Source organism: Leucopleurus acutus, assembly GCF_964270905.1.
Source record: "Leucopleurus acutus genome assembly, chromosome: 13".
In the NCBI taxonomy this organism is placed as follows: domain Eukaryota; kingdom Metazoa; phylum Chordata; class Mammalia; order Artiodactyla; family Delphinidae; genus Leucopleurus; species Leucopleurus acutus.
Genome location: NC_139155.1, coordinates 74,513,583 through 74,536,444, shown reverse-complemented (window position 1 = coordinate 74,536,444; position 22,862 = coordinate 74,513,583). Strand labels below are relative to the sequence as shown.

The window sequence follows — 22,862 nt, the reverse complement described above, 5'->3', positions numbered from 1 at the left end:
CTTTGACCAAGACTTTCTCCCCTCCTTTCCTCACTCTCCAGTATGTGACTCGGAAGGGATTTTAATAGCAACGGCCGCTTCTACCAGCTAGGTTGATTCTACCAGCAAAGGGGAGGAAAAGGATCCATTTAAGTGACAACTGGGAGTGGGGGCGGGGGGTTTGCGGTGTGGGTGTCGTTCCTTTCCGCGCCGGCGCGTTCTGTCACAACCCCGCGACCATTGCGACAGAGAGAGATCGGCGCTGGCCCTTTAACAGCCCCTTCCCGGGGGCCTGCCCCGCGCGTGCGCACTGCGGTTCTGCGCTTGTCATCATGGCGACGCGGGGCCATGTGCAGGACCCTAACGACAGGCGCCTCCGGCCCATTTACGGTGAGTACCTGGGGCCAGTCTGGTTGCCAGCCAGAGGCGCCGAGGGCTGCGGAGCCCGGGGCAAAGGCCCGGGAGGGGCGCTGAGGGGCCGGGAGCAGGGCTGGCGGGCACAGGGGGCGGGCCGCGCGGGCCTCTAGGCCGCAGCCACGGGCCTCGCGTAAGCGCCGGCCTGGCTTTCTTGAGCCCTGAGGTGGCAGCGGCGCGGTCAGGGCAGCGGCAGGTCGGCAGAGCTGGCCTGACGGGCGAGCCCTGTGAGACACTTCCTCTCGTAGAGACCTGCGCTACACGCAGGCTACGTTGTCGGGGCCACGCCAAGGGAGACCCGAGGTCTGCCCGCAGGTGGAAGCTGGCTCCGGCGTGAGGGTGGGACACCCTACTTGAGGGAAAATTCCCCGCTCAAGACTTTTTACCTATGGGAACGGGGCCTAAAGTGTTGTCTGACTAACTGTAGTCGGTGCACATGGAGAAACAGAGGTCCCGGGAGGGGAAGGGGCTGACGCAAGGTCACCCAGATCGAGTCTGGAGCAGGCCTGGATTTGAGGATCCCAATCCAGAGCTCTTTGGCGGAGGAACAGCTGCTCTGGACACACGTGGGAGGCGGGGGCGGGGTGGGGCGAGGCGGGGGCGGGGTGGGGCGAGGCGGGCGGGGGGGGAAGGTTGGCTTGGGCCCAAAATAGCGGTGAAGCGACTGTAATAGCTCGTGTCGAGGGGCATGCAGGGCTTTTCTTTTTTGAAGCGTCTCTGGTTTTTCTCTGCAGCTTGCCTTCCGCGTGCTAAGTGGATCCCCTTCCATAACGTGGACCTCAACCCTCAGGCTTTAAGACCTTGATGGCATTTTGCTATCCCGGTTGTGAAAAATCACACATTTGAGTCAGGGAGAAATACCTCTTCAGTAACCAAGTTGTTCAATAATTTGATAGTGGTTCCTTTTGTATTTCCTTTCCTCTTAGATGGCTGTGTGGTCTTGGTCTAGCTCAGTTCATGGTGAGGAAGGCTTCAAGTTCAGTGGTTTTTGCAGAATTAGACCTCTTGTTTGTAACGTGGATGTTACTAAATGGAGGCTTCTTCGCAATAGCTGAGATCATTTAACTTTTTTGGAAGGGGGTAATAACTATGTTTCTGGTACAATTGGTAGTGCTTTTTGTAATTTGTATGATGCTTTGCTCTTGCATCTCATTTCAACAACAACCTTGTGAGGTTAGAAATAATAATAATAGCTAATGTGTATGTATAGACTGCTAATTATGTCAGTCACTGTCCTTGGTCTTAAGTATTTAATCTTCACACATTCTTCGGAGGTGGCTACTTTCCCCCAGTCCCACTTCCCTCTCTCTCCGCCTTTTCTTTCCACAGATGAGAAAACTGGGGCTTTACTGATGTGTAATTTGTCTAAGGTCACTCAGCTAACATGAAGCTAGGATATTAACCCCTGTGGAATGTCCCAGGCTTACTCTTTTAACCACTGTGCTAGAAATCACCTCACTTTGAGCTGGAGACACTGACTTGCCAAAGGTCACGTAGGTGGAGAGTGGTGGATTTCCATTTTCCCAGGGCTACATATTCTCATGCCCTCCAGTATACATTTTAAAGGGCAGAGATGACATATGTAAGGGTGCTTGAGGGTAAGAACTGAATCCAGGGTTCACAATTGGTGGCTGGTTACAGCTCTCTGCAGCAGCTGCCTGCAGATTTTTTTCTTTTTTAACTTTTAGGAATAATTGGATTTATAAAATTATTCTTGAGGACCAAAGAAAATGCCTTTGGGGTCCCATAAGTCACTTAGAAATAATAATGTTTTGAAACTATCCAATAAGGAAAACCTCTAGTCCGTTTCATGCTGGTAAACATCAGGATATGTTAAACAGATGTGATAGGTCATATTCTCAAAACTGAAGCCAGAATTATGTAGCTTTTGTTATAGTTACATGGGAAGAAGATAAGAAAATACTTTCTTTAGGAATTCCAAGGCAATTAATATAAACTGACAGAAATAGGAAAAGAAAGACTGACCTTGACTTCAGCACTTTTGACTTTTGACCTCTAGACTTTGGGACAGCCTCTGCTTTTGTGTTTAAATATATTAGTATCCCTAAACCACTGTTGTTCTTGAATTTAGACCTTCATTAGCTGACAGATGAACATGCTTATGCATGGTGGTGCTTGCCCACCAGCCAAAAGTTCAACAACACTCAGTGTTGACTGAGTGCTTATTTGTGTGCTAACTGTCCTATTAGGTAGATAAGATTATTGTGAGCATAGTAGTAAACTGAATGCCAGACATTAACTTGCTCAGAATTGCAGCTAGTAAACTGTAGAGCTGGGATTTGAACACAGGCATTCCCACTGGAGAGCTCAGCCTTTCACTGAGTTCAGATCCCACAGCATCACGATCTTTATGCAGCATTATTTATATTGCCAAGGTTTAGGATTTTACAGCTGTTAGAAACTTTGCCTGTGACCTCAGCTCTTGCTGATACTGTTGAGGATAGAAGTGGACAGGGTCATTAATTGTGAAATTATGGTGGGTTGAAATTCTATTTTTGGTGTCTAGGTATGAAATAGCTAGTTGATTAGTTGAACATCTTCAGAGTGCTTCTCTTTACTCATAAATTGGTAAGTTTGGGTAGTACATTTTTGGTTTTTGAAAACCACCTTGACCTTCCAGAACACCTACTTTATTATTCTTTCTCCTTTTGCTAAAATTATTCTCTTGTGCTATGTGGTTCTGAACAGATGTTGTATCCTCGTGTGACTTGGTGAGCCCTAGTGCTTTCTTCTACCATTATTGTTTTAAAATGTTTTTAGTGGTTAGGGGATGGGTAGAGTTGGAAGATGGTCAGGTATGGCACTTAATAAATTTTATAGGGGACTTCCCTGGTAGCACAGTGGTTAAGAATCCGCCTGCCAATGCAGGGGACACGGGTTCAATCTCTGGTCTGGGAAGATCCCACATGCTGCAGAGCAGCTAAGCCCATGCGCCACAACTACTGAGCCTGCACTCTAGAGCCCGTGAGCCACAACTACTGAACCTGTGAGCCACAACTACTAAAGCCCGCGCACCTAAGAGCCCGTGCTCCGCAGCAAGAGAAGCCACCGCAATGAGAAGCCCGCGCACCGCAACGAAGAGTAGCCTCCACTCACCGCAACTAGAGAAAGCCTGCGCACAGCCCCAGCACAGCCATAAATAAATAAATAGATAGATAGATAAATAAGAATTTCTGTATAAAAAAAGTATAAAAAATTCATTTATTAAAAATTTTTTTATAGGATGCAGGAATTGCAAAATAAAAATACAGGTTTCAAAGTTCCATAGTCTTTAGAATACACACACACACACATTTACTTTTATGACACAAGATCCTTTGTTCTAATCTGTGTTACTGACTTGCAGTCTTTTTTTTTAATACTTATTTTGTTTTTTAAATTTTATTGGAGTATCGTTGATTTACAACGTTGTGTTAGTTTCAAGTGTACAACAAAGAGATTCAGTTACACATATACATATACTCACTCTTTTTTAGATTCTTTTTTCATATAAATTATCACAGGATATTGAGTAGAGTTCGTTGTGCTTTACAGTAGGTCCTTGATGGTTCCTGACTTGCAGTCTTGCTCTAGCCTGAATCAGGTGTAACATATTTCCCAGCTGTGTTTCCTGAATGATAGTCACTTCCTTGGTGTGTTAGGACATTTCCCTTCCCATGTGTGGCCAGACTCCAGGTAATTATTCTGTTATAGTTTGTTATTAAAACTTCCCAGGTCTTCGGTCAGATGTTGTATGTATTCTGAGCCTTCTGTTGGGCCGTGTTAGCTCAGTGAGTCTTGTCCTTTGCCTGGACGGGGCAGGGCATCTTGGTGAGTGAAGATTATCTTGCCTTTCTGTAGAAAAGTCACTTGGCACAACCTGTTTTCTCCTGTTCTGAAATTATGACCGTTTAAAAAGCTCTTAGACTTTTAAATTCTAAAAACATTTTAAACTTAAAAAGACAGATGTTAATGCACAGAACGTTCCTGGAAGAATGCATAGAGTAGAGGGTAGGGTGAGCATAGGGCAAGATTAAGAGACTAATAATTCTTTTCATGTTATACCTGTATGAACTATTGGATTTTTGTTTTTACTATGACATGTACTATTTTTATTATTTAAGACATTAATTTTTTTAAAGATCAGATACTGTATGGTTTCATTCAGATAACGTTCTTTTTTATATAAATTTATTTATTATTTTTTAAAATTATTTATTTATCTTTGGCCGCGTTGGGTCTTCGTTGTTGCGCGCGAACTTTTCTCTAGCTGCTCTGAGCTGGGGGGTGGGGTGGGGGGGCTACTCTTCGTTGCGGTGCGTGGGCTTCTCGTTGCCTTTCTGGCACCCAAGTACAGCTCTTACTAAAAAATTGCTCAGATGTAAACCGAGTGTTTGAAACATTTTCCTGAGGGCAGAATATTCTTGTCCATGTTCTTTTCCCCTAATAAACAGTGATGACTGGCGCACAGCCTTCTCAGCAGGGCAGATGGCCAGGGAACACATTTGGTTTGGGATGATTTACCAAGACCAAATGCAGCAGGCTTAGCCTGGTGGTGTTGAGGCAGTCAGTGCTGGAACTACCCCAGTGCACGCCTGATGGTGGGTGTAAATCGGGTTTTAAAGGTGCATACTTCCTTTTCATTCTTTTGTTCATGCTCTTGCTTCTGTCAGAGCATCTGACTAATACTTTAATTAAAAATACTGCACTTAGTATCTTCTTGAGAATTAGGAGAAACCAGTTGGCCATTTGGGGTATGTTTTTTGTGTGTTCACTGAAGTGATTGGATTGTGGCAAGGTAGTAAAGAAAAGTAAATTTCAAATTTGTTCTTTGTCTCCTTAGGATCAATGAGCTATCTGTACTTATATAGTTTCTTGCTCTAAGAGTTCTGTCTAGAGAAATTGAGGCAATGAAGGGTGCAGACCTTCAGAGACAGACTGAGCTGGGTTTCACTCTCTGCTATGATTTTGTCAATTAACCTACCTCCCTGAGCCTCTTCTGTAATATGGAGTTGCTAACGGTACCTTGCTGGGTTTTGAGTAGACACCCAATAAATTTGTGTTCCCTCTGTCTTCACTCTTAAATGTCTGGGTTTTTTTTCTTAATTAATTAATTTATTTATTTTTGGCTGTGTTGGGTCTTCGTTGCTGCACGCCGGCTTCCTCTAGTTGTGGCAGGTGGGGGCTACTCTTTGTTGCGGTGTGTGGGCTTCTTATTGCGGTGGCTTCTCTTGTTGTGGAGCACGGGCTCTAGGCATGCGGGCTTCAGTAGTTGCAGCACTCTGGCTCAGTAGTTGTGGCTCGCGGGCTCTAGAGCGCAGGCTCAGTAGTTGTGGCATATGGACTTAGTTGCTCCGCAGCACATGGGATCTTCCTGGACCAGGTATTGAACCCATGTCCCCTGAATTGGCAGGAGGATTTTTTAACCACTGCATCACCAGGGGAGTCCCCTAAGAAATTAATTGAAAAGACTAAAAAATCTAACTTAATAGCAGGAAGCCATCACTAATAATTGGTTCTTTGAACATCCTGTTGTGGTCACTTTGTATGTATATATCTCTCACTCCCCTGATAGACTACTCAATTTCTAGAAGATTTTTTTTCCTATACAGTTTGTTCATTTATGTATTCCTTTCTTCATTCAGCTTATTTATTGAGAGCCTAATATGTGCTAGGCACAATGTAGATTCAGGGAATGAGAGAGTACCAGACAGCACAGACATGATTTCTGCTTTCAGGGAGCTTGTAGTCTCAAGAGGTTTTTTAAACAATAGTATACATAATCATTACATTTGTGTTAAGGACTTTGAAGGAAAAGTTCCGGTTACCGTGAGAGCACATACTATGGCATCTCGACTGTTGGGAACATTTCAAGAAAAGGTTCTCTGTGGAAGTGACATTTTACTTTGGAAAAGAAAAAAGAGCAAAGGTTAGTCAGGTGATCAGATGGAAAGGAGTGATGGACAGAGTGTGTAAGAAAGATAGAGAGAGTATGTACTTGATGACCTAAGAAAAGACTTGTGTGGTTGGAATGTAGAGAAGGGTGAGATGAGGCTACAGAGGTAGAGGAACTCAACTCTGTAAGCCATTTTAAGGATTTTGAAGTTTGTTTTAGAGACAGTGGGAGGAATTCCCTGGCTGTCCAGTGGTTAGGACTCTCGCTTCCATTGCAGGGGGCATGGGTTCAGTCCGTGGTCAGGGAACTAAGATTCCACATTCTGCGTGGCCAAAAATAAATACATTTTTAAAATTAAAAATAGAAATAATATGTATCATTACCATCAGTGGAATACCTGTCACTTGCCCTGAGAAAACAAAACCATAAAATTAAGTACACACAGTGAAAACAAAACAATGTTATTAAGGTCTTAACTAGTTTCTGATAGTTGAGAAACTCTAAATCTGAGACCTGTTCCTTTTCCATTAAAAAAAAAAAGGCATCAGCAAGTGTTAAAGAAATGACAGGCTGATACCAAACTGAGACTATCTCCTTAATATAAGGGAAATATAACAAAAGGTCAGTTTTCTCACTATCCGTGTTATCTAGTGCTGCCTGCAAGGACCACTTAAAAACATTTTAGTTGGAGTGATAACCATGCTTTGAAAAACACTGCTTTAACTGATACATCATCATCTTATTATTTCCTATGCCTGATTTGTGGACGGCTGACTTGGCTTACTCCTCATATTAAGGGAACAATACCAGTCCTCATGGTCAAGCCACAGTTACCCTTGAGTAAGTTTTAAAAAGGCTAAAAAACAGACTTGGGGTATCATTTTTATTGGCCTGTTTTCTCCAAGGGCTACATATTTTATTTATTTTTAAAATAAATTTACTTATTCATTTATTTAATTTTTTGGCTGCAGTGGGTCTTTTGCTGCACTCGGGTTTTCTCCAGTTGCTGAGAGTGGGGGCTACTCTTCGTTGTGGTGTGTGGGCTTCTCATTGCGGTGGCTTCTCTTGTTGCGGAGCACGGGCTCTAGGCGTGCGGACTTCAAAAGTTGTGGCTTGTGGGCTCTAGAGCGCAGTCTCAGTAGTTGTGGTGCACGGGCTTAGTTGCTCCACGGCATGTGGGATCTTCCCGGACCAGGCTCGAACCCGTGTCCCCTGCATGGGCAGGCAGATTCTTAACCACTGCGCCATCAGGGAAGCCCTGGCTACATAATTTATATTACAAAGTCAGCAATGTAAAATGGAAGTAAACTTTCCCAAAAGCCTCAGCAACCAATTAATCAGCAATCACCTAGGTGTCCAGGAAGGGGGACCTTGACAGCAGTCTAAATGTGGTGGGGTGTCTTAGTTAAAATTAAAACTCTTCTGGGTGCAAGGAACAGAAACCCTTTGACACAAGCTCAAGTAGAGGGAGGTTGTTTATAAACCCTTGTGGGAGCTTAGGGCAGGAATGCAGTGTTCTAGAGCCTGATGGAAACTGGAAAGCTGTCAGGATCTGAAGCTTCTTTCTCAGATGCTCATCTCTGCTCTTATCTGTTTGTGGCTCTTCTTTTCTCTGCTAGGTTCTTCAAACTGGTTTTTTCTGCTTACTCATCATTTTACCTGGGGCCCAACATGTTGGCTTTGTGGCCACACCAAGCTGAGAATAGAGTAAGGAGAGGTCATTAGCCTCCCCCCACAAGCTTAATCAGCACTGCCCCTCCCCCAATTTTTTGATAAAGATAATTGACGTTCTTTATTCTTTTATAAATGTTATATGAATGAAGAATCAAGAGATAATTCCTTTTTTTCACTCCCCATTAACTAACTTGCATCTCCCAAGGCTCCTTCCAAATGGAGATTCTGGAGCTGCCACTAGTAATCTCAAACTGGAAATATTTATTGCCTTCCAAATGGGGTTCTCCATAGCTTTCTTTTCTTTTCTTTTTTTAATATTTATTTATTTATTTGGTTGCATTGGGTCTTAGTTGTGGCATGTGGGCTCCTTAGTTGTAGCACGTGGGCTCCTCAGTTGCGGCTTGCCAGCTCCTTAGTTGTGGCATGTGGGCTTCTTAGTTGTGGCATGCGAACTCTTAGTTGCAGCATGCATGTGGGATCTAGTTCCCTGACCAGAAATCGAACCCGGGCCCCCAGCATTGGGAGCGTGGAGCCTTATCCACTGTGCCACCAGGAAGTCTGTCCATAGCTTTCTGATTCCAGATTTCAGTGTTGTAATTACAAATTACCAGGAAGAAACTTGATTTACCCAGTTTGGGTCAAATGTCCACTCCATTAGACTTCAGTTGCATGATCTAGACATGCTCATCCAATTCTACCCCTTCAGCAGTCTGTGGAAACCATGCCCACAGAAGAGGGCATGGGTGCAGTGTATTTATATATCAGGGCCTTGTCAACAACAGAGGGAAAAGTTCAATATCCTTGTAGTCCTAACCTCTGGTCTGATCCATCTATGGGCAGACCCTCAGAGCTGGGGTTTCATCAAAGATACCTGCTCTTTGAGAAGACTTCAAGATATGTTTTGTGAACCTGGAGTCTTGCAAGAAGACTGAGTCAGACCTAACTTAGAACTCACTCAGCATGAGATCAGCACCAAGTTATTAGGAAGAGAAGATATCATTTATTGAGCTGAAATGTCTCTGTCAGATATTCTGTAAGGACAAATGGTGGCCTATCGGCTGAGATGAGGACTTAAGAAAACTGGTATTAGATATTTGGGTATTCAGGCCAAGATTGTGATTTCTGTGATTCTCTAATCTCTCTACCTGAGTGTTAAGTCTTTGATCTTTTCTAGATTGTGATTCCCTCCAGAGTAAGGCTTCTTAATCTTTTTACCTGGCGTTATTGGTGCTCATCAACATTAGGTGCATTGAAGAAAAACTAAAGAGATGAAACTCATGTGTTCATGTAGCTGTCTGTTAAAGGTTGTGGTAAAGTATTCATAGGAGAAGAATTGAAACCGTTAGGTAAAATGATAGTGTATTTCTGTTATTTGGCCCTGGGCCACCAGGGCCATAGATGATCTTGAGTTGTCTGTGCCTCCTCTGTCCCTGTTGCTGACTTGGGACCTTGATGAGCAAAGAGGGACCAATAGTAGTAGTAGATTGTGAACTAGCCTGAGTTCAGTCATCTTTCTGTACTTCAAATCTACATCTACCACCCTATTTCCCATTTATAACACTCTCACGTTCCTTTTCTTGAAATGAATCTTTGCTTTTATTAGATATATATTTTTAATTAATTGACTTTATTTTTTAGAGCAATTTTAGGTTAAGTTTACAGAAAAGGAGTGGAGAGTACAGAGTTCCTTACTATTCACCCCCACACACCTCTCTTCTCCCCCAGTTTCCCATGTTATTAACACTTGCATTAGTGTGGTGCATTTGCTACAGTTGCTGAGCCAATACGATATGTTATTGCTAACTAAAGTCCATAGTTTACTAGTTTACATTAGGGCTCATTCTGCGTGTTGCACATTCTATGCATTTTTTTTTTTTTTTTTTCCTTTTGCGGTACGCGGGCCTCTCACTGTTGTGGCCTCTCCCGCTGGGGAGCACAGGCTCCGGACCCACAGGCTCAGCAGCCATGGCTCCCGGGTCCAGCCACTCCGTGGCATGTGGGATCTTCCCGGACCGGGGCACGAACCCGTGTCCCCTGCATCGGCAGGCGGACTCTCAACCATTGAGCCACCAGGGGCGCCCACATTCTATGCATTTTGCAAAGGTATGATGACATGTATCCTTCGTTACAGTATCATACAGAATAGTTTCACTGCCCTGAAAAATCCCGTTCTCCACCTATTCATCCCTCCCCCAGCTCCTGGCAACCACTGATTGTTCTACTCTGCCTATAATTTTGCTTTTTCCAGAATGTCATACACTTGGAATCGTATAGTATGTAGCTTTGTCATGTTGGCTTCTTTCACTTAGCAATATGTATTTAAGAGTCCCCCATATTTTTTTGTGGCTTGCTAGCTCATTTCTTTTCTTTTTTTTTAAAAATAAATTTATTTATTTATTTTTGGCTGTGTTGGGTCTTTGTTGCTGCATGCAGGCTTTCTCTAGTTGTGGCGAGTGGGGGCTACTCTTTGTTGTGGTGTGCAGGCTTCTCATTGTGGCGGCTTCTCTTGTTGCAGAGCACAGGCTCTAGGCCCGTGGGATTCAGTAGTTGTGGCATGTGGGCTCAGTAGTTGTGGCTCACAGGCTCTAGAGCACAGGCTCAGTAGTTGTGGCGCATGGGCTCATTTCTTTTTATCACTGAATAATATATCATTGTATGGATGGATATACCACGGTTTGTTTATCCATTTGCCTGTTGAAGAACATCTTGGTTCCTTCCAGGTTTTGGCAATTTTGTATAAAGCTGCTATAAACATTTGCGTGCAGATTTTTGTGTGAAAGTAAGTTTTCAGCTCATTTGGGTAGATAACAAGGAGCTGGATTATATGGTTAGAGTATGTTTAATTTTTTAAGAAACTGCCAAACAGTCTTCCAAGGTGGCTGTGCCATTTTGCATTCCCACTAACAGTGAATGAGAGCTGCTTTTGCTCCATGTCCTCACCAGCATTTGGTCCACAGATTAATTTGAGTTGTTTATGTTTTGTCTGTCCCTATGCTGATTTGGGACCTTGATGAGCAAAGAGGGACTTGGTAGTAGTAGTAGGTTGTGGACTGGCCTGTGTTTAGTCATCTTTCTATATATAGAATTGACAGCTACCACCGTTTCCCATCTAAAACACTAATCATTTTCTTTCAGATCCTCTCATCTGAAAATTAATCTTTGCTTTTGTTAGACTTTTGAATAATAATTGGTTGCTTTTCTTCCTTAACACAATTTTATAGCAGGCCTCCATATGCCTTGAATTTTGGAACGGACGCATAGCTTAGGGAACCTAGAAGTCAATGTTTCTTCAAAGTCAGCGCTAGTTTCTATTTCAACCAGAGTGTATGAAAGTGCTGCTTTCCCTACATCCTTGTCTACTCCTGATACTGCTGGATTTACTCCCCCACTCACGGTTCTTATTTTTTTCTTCGAAGAATTATTCTTAACTCTGTGGCATAGTAAGATTCACTGAACATTTTATTGAGGGAACATGGTCCATTTGGTAGATTTGAAGCTTGAATGTAAAAAAGGTTTTTTTTTTTTAGATATTTTAATTTTTGTGCGAGTAAACCCATTTGTTTCCCATAGGTAAAAATATTAGTGTCATCTATCATCTAAATATATTTGGTCTTGAATCTTCATTAAGGATTGGTATAACTTGATTATATTGCTCTTGGATGAGAGATGACTATAGAAATTTAAGATTGTGTTCTGGACCATCCTAGCCATTTAGAGTTAAAATCAGCTCCAAGATGTTTTTAATACCGAATTAGGATACTTTCTGAAACAGCTGATACTAGCCTATGCATTTTTCATATTTGTTTTTGAAGGAATATAATAACTCATAATTTCTGTTTTCATAGATTATCTTGATAATGGTAATAATAAAATGGCAATTCAGCAAGCAGATAAATTGTTGAAAAAGCATAAGGATCTTCATTGTGCTAAGGTAAGTTCATTTGCCCTTGAGTTACTTATATTTGGTGGGTTATGTACTGTAATCTTTAAAGGGAAGAGGTGTTTAATCTCTTTAGTGACTGTGTTTTTCAGAGTATTTTTTAGGCCATTTATTTGCCTGATCACTTAAATGAAATGCCATAAAGAGTATTTAATTAAAAGCTAGCTGCTTGTTTTTTTGGACATGACTTATCTAATTTAATTATTTTATTTTCACCAAGTCCTTCCCCCCGCACCCCACAAAGTCCTTTTAAGCAATGTTGTGCATTCTTTTTGTTTTGTGCATTCTTAATATGACTGAAATAGGAAATAATCTTTTTTTTTTTTAAGGGAACTTTATTTTTTTTAATTTATTTATTTTTGGTTGTGTTGGGTCCTCGTTGCTGCATGGGCTTTCTTTAGTTGCGGCGAGTGGGGGCCACTCTTTGTTGTGGTGCTCAAGTTTCTCATTGTGGTGGTGTCTCTTGTTGCAGAGCACGGGCTCTAGGCACTGGCTTCAGTAGTTAGGCTCGCGAGCTCTAGAGCACAGGCTTAGTAGTTGTGGTGCATGAGCTTAGTTGTTCCGTGGCATGTGGCATCCGCCCGGACCAGCGCTCAAACCTGTGTCCCCTGCATTGGAAGGCGGACTCTTAACCACTGAGCCACCAGGGAAGCCCTGGCAATAATCTTTATTTGCTGATATTTTTAGTAAAATAGTTGATTCACAACCTAGGCATACCTTATAACTTATTTTGTGATTTCAAATTGTCTTTCTTTGGTTCATATTTCCTTTTCTGTCCTTTTAAAACTGATTTGTCTTTTCTTTCTATCAGGTTTTAAAAGCAATTGGTTTACAGAGAACTGGAAAGCAAGAGGAAGCCTTCACCTTGGCGCAGGAGGTGGCAGCCCTTGAACCCACAGACGACAACTCGCTGCAGGCACTGACCATTCTTTACCGGGAGATGCATCGACGTATGTTTCTTTCTTTTCATTGTCTTTAAAACTGCTTAATTTTTTGGGTATTTCTGAGTTCTCTGTTTGTCCGATTTACTTATCACTCATGATTTGATGGATAGCAACAGGTAAAAAATGCATTAACCATGGCTTGCAAAGGCTGTAGGCAGAGTGGATATTTTACATGTATTAGGGTCCTTGGATTGGAATGAGGACTTGAATTTCATTTATGACATTTTGATTTGCTAAATGAAAGAGTTGCTTTTTTTTCCACTTTTTAATATGGAAAACTTCAAACATAGAAACAGAGAATAGCATAATAAATCCCTTTGTGTCCATTTCTCACCTTCAGCAGTTATTGAGACATGATCAATTTTATGTATACCCCTCTGCCTGCCAGATTATTTCTAAGCATATCCTAGGTAGTCTGCCTAGTTTCATCTATAAATAAAGTTTTTCATTGTTGATTTCTTAAATATTTTATTATGAAATACATATCTTTAGTAATACATATTATAGAAGAATATGTTTTATGTAGCACTAGAACATTTGATGTGGAATAAATGAACATTCATAAACCTACCACCCAATTTAAGAAATAGAGCATTATCAGTACAGGCATACCTTGGAGGTATCGTGGGTTTGGTTTCACATTAAAGCAAATATTGCAGTAAAGTGAGTCATATGAATTTTTTGGTTTCCCGGTTCTCTCAGCCTTCATAGAACTAAAGAGAGTCAGGGTCTTGCTCTGGGTCAGGCTTTGGCTTAAGGGAATATTGTGGCTAGTTTGATCTTCTATCCAGACCACTAAAACTTTCTACGTTTCACCTTTTTATCATTTATGTGTTCACTGGAGTAGTACTTTTTTTTTTTGGCCGTGCCTCACGGCTTGTGAGATCTAGTTCCCTGAACAGATGTTGAACCTGTGTTCCCTGCAGTGGAAGGTCGGAGTCCTAACCACTGAACCTCTAGGGAATTCCCTGGAGTAGTACTTTTAATTTCCTTCAAGAACTTTTCCTTGAATTTACAACTTGGATAACTGGCACAAGAGGCCTAGCTTTCAACCTGTCTTGGCTTTCGACAAGCCTTCCTCACTACACTTAATCATTTCTAGCTTTTGATTTAAAGTGCCAGACATGTGGCACTCTTCCTTTCACTTGAGGCCATTGTAGGGTTATTAATTGGCCTAATTTCAGTGTTGTGTCTCAAAAAATAGGGAGGCCTGAGGAGAGGGAGATAGATGGGAACGGCCAGATAGTGGAGCACAGAACACACACATATTTGTTGATTAAGTTCAGGGTCTTATATGGTTGTGATGTGTGGTGCCCCTAGTAACTTCAAAGATCACTGGTCATAGATCACCATAACAAATACAATAATAACGAAAAAGTTTGAAATATCGTGAGAATTACCAAAATGTAACACAGAGACACAAAGTGAGCAAATGCTGTTGGAAAAATGGTGCTAATGACTTGCTTAGTTGCTAGGTAGCCACAAACCTTCAATCTGTAAAACACAATATCTGCAAAGCACAGTAAAGGGAAGTACAATAAAATGAGGTATGTCTGTACTAAGAAGACTTCCTGTGTGTCCTTCATCAATCTCATTTCCCCTTTAACTTCCTAAGAGGGATTTGCTATCTTGAATATTTTTATTCTCTTGCTTGTCTTTAAATCTTATCACATTTGTTTTTCTAAGTAATACATTATTAGTTTCACTTATTTTGGACTTAACATAAATAGATTCATGCTGTACGTTTTCTGTGACTTGCACTTTTCATCTAATATCCAAGTGGTTGTAGTTAATTCATGTTTACTGCCACAGAATACTTCACTGGTTGACTGCGCTAGAATCTAGAGTGGAGGTGCTAGGTCATAGGGTAGGTTCAGCTTAAAGATAAACATGGTGTCAACTTATCTTCTAAATTTACCTTCCCACTAGCAGTGTATCAGAGTTCCACATGCTTGTCATTGGTATTCTTTTTTTTTTTTAATTAATGTGATATTTATTTATTTATTTATTTGCTCTGGGTCTTAGTTGCAGCAGGCGGGCTTTATAGTTGCAGCTCACTGGCTCCTTAGTTGTGGCACGTGGGATCCTTAGTTGTGGTATGTGAGCTCTTAGTTGCAGCATGCCTGTGCAATCTAGTTCCCTGACTGGGAATTGAACCCGGACCCCCTGCATTGGGAGCTTGGAGTCTTAACAACTGCGCTGCCAGGGAAGTCCCGTCATTGGTATTCTTAGACTTAAAAAATTTTGCCACCAAGCCATCATGTTGTACTCCTAAAAATATACAGCTTTTGTCAGTTGTTTCTCAGTAAAACTGAAAAAAATAAAATAAATTTTTTGCCAACCTGGCAGGCAGAAAATGTTATTTTATAGTTCAATTTTGTGTTTCATTCTTATGGAAGATAAAACTTAAGAGTTGAGGTATTATATCTGATTATTTAGGGATTATGTTGATTTAGGGATATGGATTCTCTCCCAGCATTTCAAAAAAAAATTATCTGTCCTACAAGTATTGGTTGAATGTTTTTCTATGACAAATATTGTATCAGAGTCAAAGATGAAAGGTATTCTTTGCTTTCATGTTACTCATAGTCTATGAGGAAACATAGATCAATAGATAGTATGTTGCATTATATATTAATAAATTGTATAAGAGTGTTATTTAAAAGATTTAAAGATGGCAGAAGGAAGCAGTGTACAAACTGGGATGGAGGAGCAGAGATCGTGTTCAGGGAAGGATTACATTTGAACTGGGTCTTGGATGATGTTCACTCAGTAGAAAAGAGAGGAAAAGGGAATCCAAGCAGAGGGAACAGTGTTAAAGTCATGCAGGTCTGATACAGTACAGGGAATCTAGTGGAACTACAAGTAGTTTGATGTAGCTAGAGCATAAAGTGCAGGAGGGAAGAGTTTGGAAGAAGACAGAAAGGCTAGATAGATCCTGGAGGGTCTTGTACATTGTAAACGTCATGGGGAGGCCTGACCTATTCCATGCTTCATCAGAAAACACCTAAGCAAGGTAAGAGTAATGAGCAGATGAGGCAAAGCAAATACTTTCTTCTTCTTTAATGATAGGAGACATCTATTTCCTCCAAATAGGAAAAAAATTAAATGCTGTTAAGATTTGTTATACTTAAGTAATTAAAGAAAATTCTCTTTCTCTTTGTTTTAGCGGAGTTAGTCACAAAACTTTATGAGGCAGCTGTGAAGAAAGTTCCCAATAGTGAGGAATATCACTCTCACCTCTTCATGGCCTATGCCAGAGTGGGCGAATACAAGAAAATGCAACAGGTAACTTGATGCTCAAACCTCCTGGGCTGCAGGATTTTCTATTAATGTGGTTTAACTGCAGTGGTATGTGTGTCTGCATGTGTGTGTTTGCATATATGTGTAGAAGTGAATCTATGTATTTGCGTGTGGAGATCAGCCAGTTATTTTTTGTGTGTGTTTTAAAGATGAACAATTATTCAAGTTCTTTAAATGTTTTCTTTGGGAAATGTGATTGTTCCTTTGTGGCCTGATGGTATGTTTTGTTTGGTTCTGGTAAGTTGGCTTCAGATTGTCTCACTGCATCAGATTGCTGTTATATTTTCAGAAAATGGGCAGAAATCCTAGAGCAGAAAATGAACAGACTATAGAAAGATTAACTGTAAAAGTTTATATCTATTTTTTAAATTTAACTGTTTATATAGCCTGCTAAGATTTTTAAATCCATGGCGGGAAAATCCCTATTGCTTGGGATGCTTGTTTTTTTTCTTTTTTCTGGATGCAGCTTATCTGCCAGTTAGCACGTTTTAGGTGTTCCTTGTACACATGTGAAGGAGCCTTATTTGGATACATTTGGACTAATAGGTGCATAAAGCTGGCATTCCAGAGAAATGAAATTTGCACTCTTAAGCTCATAAAGGGTTATGAAGTCAAGCTAGAATTTTTAAAGAAATGCTTTGTTTGTGGGTATAATGTGTTTGGAAGGCAGCTTTCCTACTTGGATTTTTATTTTGTCTTGTTTACTTGAAATATCAAACTATAACAATAGATAGGTAGACCAGGGAGGGTGGAAGATACTATATTAAGATAAACCCTTTCTCTTTCAAATCAGTTTTTGTATTTGCTTATGTAAGTTTTTAAATTGGAAGAGATTTTTTGGCCCAAATATAATTCTTTCAAGAAATTTTATCATTATTTTATTTATCATTGGAGTATTGATACGTTCTCAGGAAAAATATTCACAGATTATAATTTTTCTTTTATTGTAAAATGGGTATATATTTTTTAAATTGGCAGCACTAACCATATATACATATAAATCCTTAGTATCATTTTTACTTCTAGGAATATATTTTTTTGGTTTTTTTAAAAATTTATTTTATTTATTTTTAGCTGCGTTGGGTCTCCGTTGCGGTGCACGGGCTTCTCACTGAGGTGCCTTCTCTTGTTGTGGAGCATGGGCTCTAGGCACGCAGGCTTCAGTAGTTGTGGCGCACAGGCTTAGTTGCTCCATGGCATGTGGGATCTTCCTGGACCAGGGCTCGAACCCATGTCCCCTGCATTAGGAGGCGGATTCTTAACCACTGAGCCACCAGGGAAGCCCCTAGGAATATGTTTTAAGTAAAGTATATTAAATGTACATTAATACAGACATAGTGAAAGAAATTATAGTTCACCTATGTGGTAGAAAATAATGCAACACCCCGCCCCCCCCCCAAATGGTACTGTGTGTCTTTATTTGTTGACGTAGAAAGATATTCCCAATATATGTTAAGTGAGAAGAGCAGGTTGTAAAATGGCCTTCTCTCACTCCCTTCCCCTCCACCCTTCCTTATTAAGTATATGTACCGAAATGTTGCCAAGATATAGGGCTGTGGATACTTTCCATCTTAATTTCTGTTCTTTCTTTTTTTTTTTTAAGCATGTGTTAATTTTATGATCCCACAAAATATATTTTTGAAATATATATTATACACACACTTACAAAATAACAAAAAGTACAAGTTCATGCAATAGCAATATTAAGGTAAATTTTGAAAAAGGGAAAAAAATAATCTACCACTTGAACAGATTATATTTTTGTATGGTTTAACTTTACATGTTGCCAGAGAGATATACAATTTTGCATCTTGCTTTTTGGAGACATAGCTTTGATGTGGCTTAGTAGTTATGGTTTCTTAATATGTTTTAACCATAGCCTGCTTTTGCATTATTTTAGTCTAATATGTTGGAAGAATGGAGTCCTCTAGTGTTAAATGTCTCAGAATGGAACGTCTGATTTTTATTCTGCCTTTGTTGCTGCTTAAGGTAGTTACAGTTCCTAGCTTATATGTATGCTTATTTTGAAAGGGGAATGTCAGTCTGGGGTAATAGGTATTTTATAAATTACATGTTATGTTTCATAAGGGCTTTTGTTTTGTTCACTGCCGAATCCTCACTTCATGATAAACGTTTGTTAAATAAATGAGTGATTTGCATAAACTGGTGGAGGTAAGAGGGAGGGAAGCCAGGGAATTAGAAGATTTAAGGACTTCTGCCCCACAGATCATCTCTGGCAGGTAAATTTAAAACCACCTTGAATAAAGAGTTGCTAGTCATTCATATGGTGACTAGACTTTCCTTTTTCTGTAAGTGACATTCCTATTCTCTGAGTCACCAGTTTGCAGCCATGTTTTTCAAATTTCTCTCCCGTCAAAAGTTTTCTGTAGCAGCAGAATGCTATCACCTATAAGATAGTAGGGTGTAGGCATGAAATTTCTCTTTTATGTTAAAAGTTCATGTTAATTTAATATTCTATTCCTTTTTATTTCTGTGTGTCATTATAAAAATGTTTTCTTTCCCCAAGTTATCAAATAAAATTGGTTTTCTAACACTTTCCATTTCATTTCTCCAGTTTGGTGTTAAGAGCAGGGACCTCAAGCCATTCTAGACTCTCCTTCTCATCTTCTATGTCCATTTTGTCTCCAGATCATCTTGATTCTACCTCCACAGTGTCTTTGAGGTCTCTCTCTCTCTTTCTCTCTCTTTTTTTTTTTTGGCCACGGGGCTTTCTGGATCTTAGTTCCTGGATCAGGGATCAAACCGATGCCCTCATCAGTGGGAGCTCGGAGTCCTAATCACTGGACTGCCAGGGAATTCCCTGAGGTCTCTTTTTCTATTTGATCTACCTCATCCTGGTTTAGTTCTTCATTGCCTCACCTCTTATTTTTCCCTATTTTCTTTCTTCACAGTACTGCTAAAATACTCTTCCTAGAAGAGTATAGATTTATACATATCACTCGCTTACTCTGTATAGACTCCTTTTGGAATGCCTTATAACAAAGGTACCTCTGTCTACCTTTTAGCCCTTTTCCCTTCTCCTGCTCTTAATTTTTTGTTTCAGCTAGATGTCCTACTTGTTCTTGTCAACATATATCTTTTCTTTCTTTAATGTTTTTATTTAATTACTCATTTTGCTCCTACTTCGAATTGATTCATTCACTTATCCATTCACCCCAAATAATTGTATTATTTGTATATGTATTCTTACCCCCCATCTTTGCCTATAGACATTCTGTTTCACCTTCAAGGTCCATCTGAAAGACTGCTACTTTGGAGAATGCTCTTCCCTAATTTTCCTTAAAAAAAGAAAAAGAAAGGAATAAACAAACATACTAACCTTGCCTTCCTTGGAAACACCCTAGTGTGGTGTTTTTGTATAGGGTGTTTTTGTTTTCTTTTTTTTTTTTGGCCGTGCCGCTTTGCTTGTGAGATATTATTAGTTCCCTGACCAGGGATCGAATCTGGCCCTGGCGGTGGAAGTGCCGAGTCCTAACCACTGGACCGCCAGGGAATTCCCTGTATAGGATGTTTATTTTTATTGCCAAGAATATTTTAGTCGTTTGAATATTTGTCTTATCTCTTTCCCTTGCTTTTAAGTGCCTTGGGGATCGGGACTCAATCTTTGTATCCTTGGCAGGAATAGACATTTCCTTCCACTTAATAGGGGCTCCATGTATTTTTTTTCAAGTGGATTGAAGATAGGCAAAAGATTAAAAAATAAAATAGTAACTGTGATAATTAGCTGACAGAGTTCTTAGCATTGATTACTAGTTGGCAATTATGGACAGATTCTCAGTTTTACGTGAATAGATCTACTTTGCTCCTTTGTGCCATGTTCCTACTTCTAAGTGTTTGCATATTATACATTTCACAATGAGAGGGTTCAGTTCTAATTAATGGTATATTGAAAGAACCTGAATATTTTCCTAACCTAAGAATTATTTTTTGAATTATGTTAGAGTAATTTTGTCTGATTTTGAAGTTTAAATATGCTGTCTGGATTTCTTTGTTTTACTATAATTGATTAGTGCAATGGCTTCAGTAAAGTTTATTGATATACATTCATAACCCAACTTTTGTTTTTGCTTGGTAGTCTACCAGAACTATATTGGATTGCAGTATTCTCTAGGAACACTGGGTCTTCAGTTTAAGAAAATCTGATTCAAAAGATGAAATATCATTCTTGATATTGTAAAAATTCACCTTTGGGATTACCTCTATTGTTATGCTGTAGACAACATCCATCAAGTTACTAGGCACTTACAGTAACCAGCATATGTAAACATGTTGCTATTTTCCTAGGAAGCTTCTTGCCACATGTCTAGGTCATTAATTACCCTCTGTATGATGTTTTCTAAGTTAAGTATTTATGGCTCTCTGTCTTTCAGGCTGGCATGGCTCTATATAAGATTGTCCCCAAAAACCCTTACTACTTTTGGTCTGTGATGAGCTTAATAATGCAAGTGAGTATGGCATTCAGAATGGGATTGAGATTTGTTTTTATTTTTGTATATAGTAATTGTCCTTAATGTGTCCTCTGAACATCTTGGGTAATGTGTTGCAGCATGTGTCAAATAGGGATGTGACATATTGTCAGTTGATTTTTTTGAGTTGAGGAGTTTTAGTATTCTTTTTGAGTTGATATATTGGTTTATTTGTGTGTAGCACAGAGTGTATTTCCTCTGAATCTTAGATCCATTACTGGGTTACTTGATCAAGTATGAGCCTCGAAATGTTTGATATTTTAACTTGAGGTTTGTCTTTAAGGCACTATTGTTGGTTGTTGAACGGATCATTGAACTGGGTGACCTTGTTTCATCACTTCTGCTTTTTGAGCCTCAGTCTGCTCTTTTGCAGAATGGAGATGCTCATCTCCCAGAGCAGCTATAAGTACCAAGATAAGACACTGTGTATGAGAGGATGGGGAGAAAGGAGTTAAAATGTAGCAGTTAAGAACAGAGAGGCTCTGGAGTTAAAATGTAGGTTAAGAACAGAGAGGCTCTGGGTTCAGACAGGTCTGCTTTCAAACATTGGCTTCACCATGTCTCTTGAGCTGTTGGGGAATCTTTTAACCTTAGTTTAACTATAAAATAAGCATAATAGCTACCCTGAAAGGTTGTTTTCAGGGGGTAAATGAGTTCTGAGCAGAATCTTTGGCAATGTTAAAATAATTAATATCATGCTAAGGTAACTGTAGCTAATAGTAAGCCATACTATAAATAGAAGGAATTGGCATTTTCCTTCTAATATGTGAAGGTCTCAAGAAGACATCTCAAAGGTTTTTGACTCTTCAAATACCTGGTACCCTTTATATACTAAATAGTATAAACGTATCCCCTCTTAACATATTTCTAGAAAAAAATGTATGAATGGTCTAATATTTAAAAATTAGGTCATATTGTGGAAACTATGTATTTCAAGAATGCATACGATAAGAATCTTTAGTAAAGAAATCTCCTATAAAGCAAACCACTCTCAAGTTCAAATTAGGTCTGATATTTGACATAGTGGGTTGATAATTATGTGCCAGAGTCACAATAATGGTCTGCATGGTAATAATATAAATAGTGCAAACATTTTTCTTTTCTCCTTTAGTCTATATCAGCACAGGATGAAAACCTCTCAAAAACGATGTTTCTGCCCCTTGCTGAGAGAATGGTAGAAAAAATGGTAAAAGAGGACAAGATAGAAGCAGAGGCTGAAGTGAGTAATTTAAGCCCCACTTTGTATTTGCATGTTTTTGATGTTGTTACAATATTATGAACTGTTGCTTTATTCCATTTAGAGAACTGGGTCCTCACTCTTGCCTTTTGTGTAAATGTGAAGCTTTGGAACTCCCCAGCCTAGGTATAATGAGTGAGGTTCTAGCATGTTTCCAGAAAGTACTCTGCCGAGATATAGATAGGAGAGATACTATGGTCTGATTGTCACTGTTAATTTCATCTTATTTGAAGATATAGTGTTCTTTTCTGTTAGATAGCTTTTTAAAAACATACAAATGACTTATCTTTTTATTATTGAAAAGTTTCAATGGTTGCACTTCTTGTTTGTTTTTTTGTAAGGTTGAACTTTATTATATGATCCTAGAACGTTTGGGAAAGTACCAGGAAGCCTTGGATGTCATCAGAGGAAAATTAGGAGGTAATTTTTAGAGTTTTCTTAAAGTTTTTTTTGTTTTGTTTTCCTATTTAAACATGACATTTTATTGTGGAAAATTTCTTCCACATACAGAAACAAAGATATAAAGACTTTAAAAAATCACTTGTGATCATTTTAGATTCTTTCAGGTTTTTCTGTATTTATTTTTTTAAAATAATTTTTAGTTGAAAATAATTCATGGGGACTTCCCTGGTGGTCCAGTGGTTAAGACTTCGCGTTTACGATGCAGGGGGCCTGGGTTCGATCCCTGGTCAGAGAATTAGATCCTGCATGCCACAATTAAGATCCCGCATGCCGCAGCTAAAGATTCCGCATGCTACAAGGAAGATCCCACACGTGGCAACGAAGATCCCATGTGCCGCATCTAAGACCTGGCATAGCCGAATGAGTGAATGAATGAATGAATGAAAATAATTCATGGATTCAGAAAATTCAGGGAGTATGATTTTACCCCAGATCTCCAACCCTCTGCCCTCTACATCCTTCTCCAGTTACCTGTTCTGTATATCCTTCTAAAGTAGTATCTTTCCCCTCCCCCTTCCCTTTTTTT

The 22,862-nt window shown here is 39.8% G+C and overlaps 1 protein-coding gene across 3 annotated transcripts in view; it reads left to right on the top strand.

Moving 5' to 3' along the window:
- Positions 1-282: 282 nt before the first annotated feature.
- Positions 283-22,862, top strand: part of NAA25 (N-alpha-acetyltransferase 25, NatB auxiliary subunit) — a 73,807-nt gene continuing 51,227 nt past the window's right edge. The window contains exons 1-7 of one of the 3 annotated variants that reach the window (XM_082853463.1): positions 283-369; positions 11,809-11,894; positions 12,715-12,853; positions 16,017-16,135; positions 20,542-20,616; positions 21,749-21,856; positions 22,216-22,294. In XM_082853463.1, the coding sequence (XP_082709589.1) occupies positions 312-369; positions 11,809-11,894; positions 12,715-12,853; positions 16,017-16,135; positions 20,542-20,616; positions 21,749-21,856; positions 22,216-22,294 (664 nt within the window). In that variant the 5' untranslated portion in view covers positions 283-311. The remainder of the gene's footprint in view (positions 370-11,808; positions 11,895-12,714; positions 12,854-16,016; positions 16,136-20,541; positions 20,617-21,748; positions 21,857-22,215; positions 22,295-22,862) is intronic. The other 2 variants (XM_082853462.1, XM_082853461.1) reach the window with 2 other exon arrangements.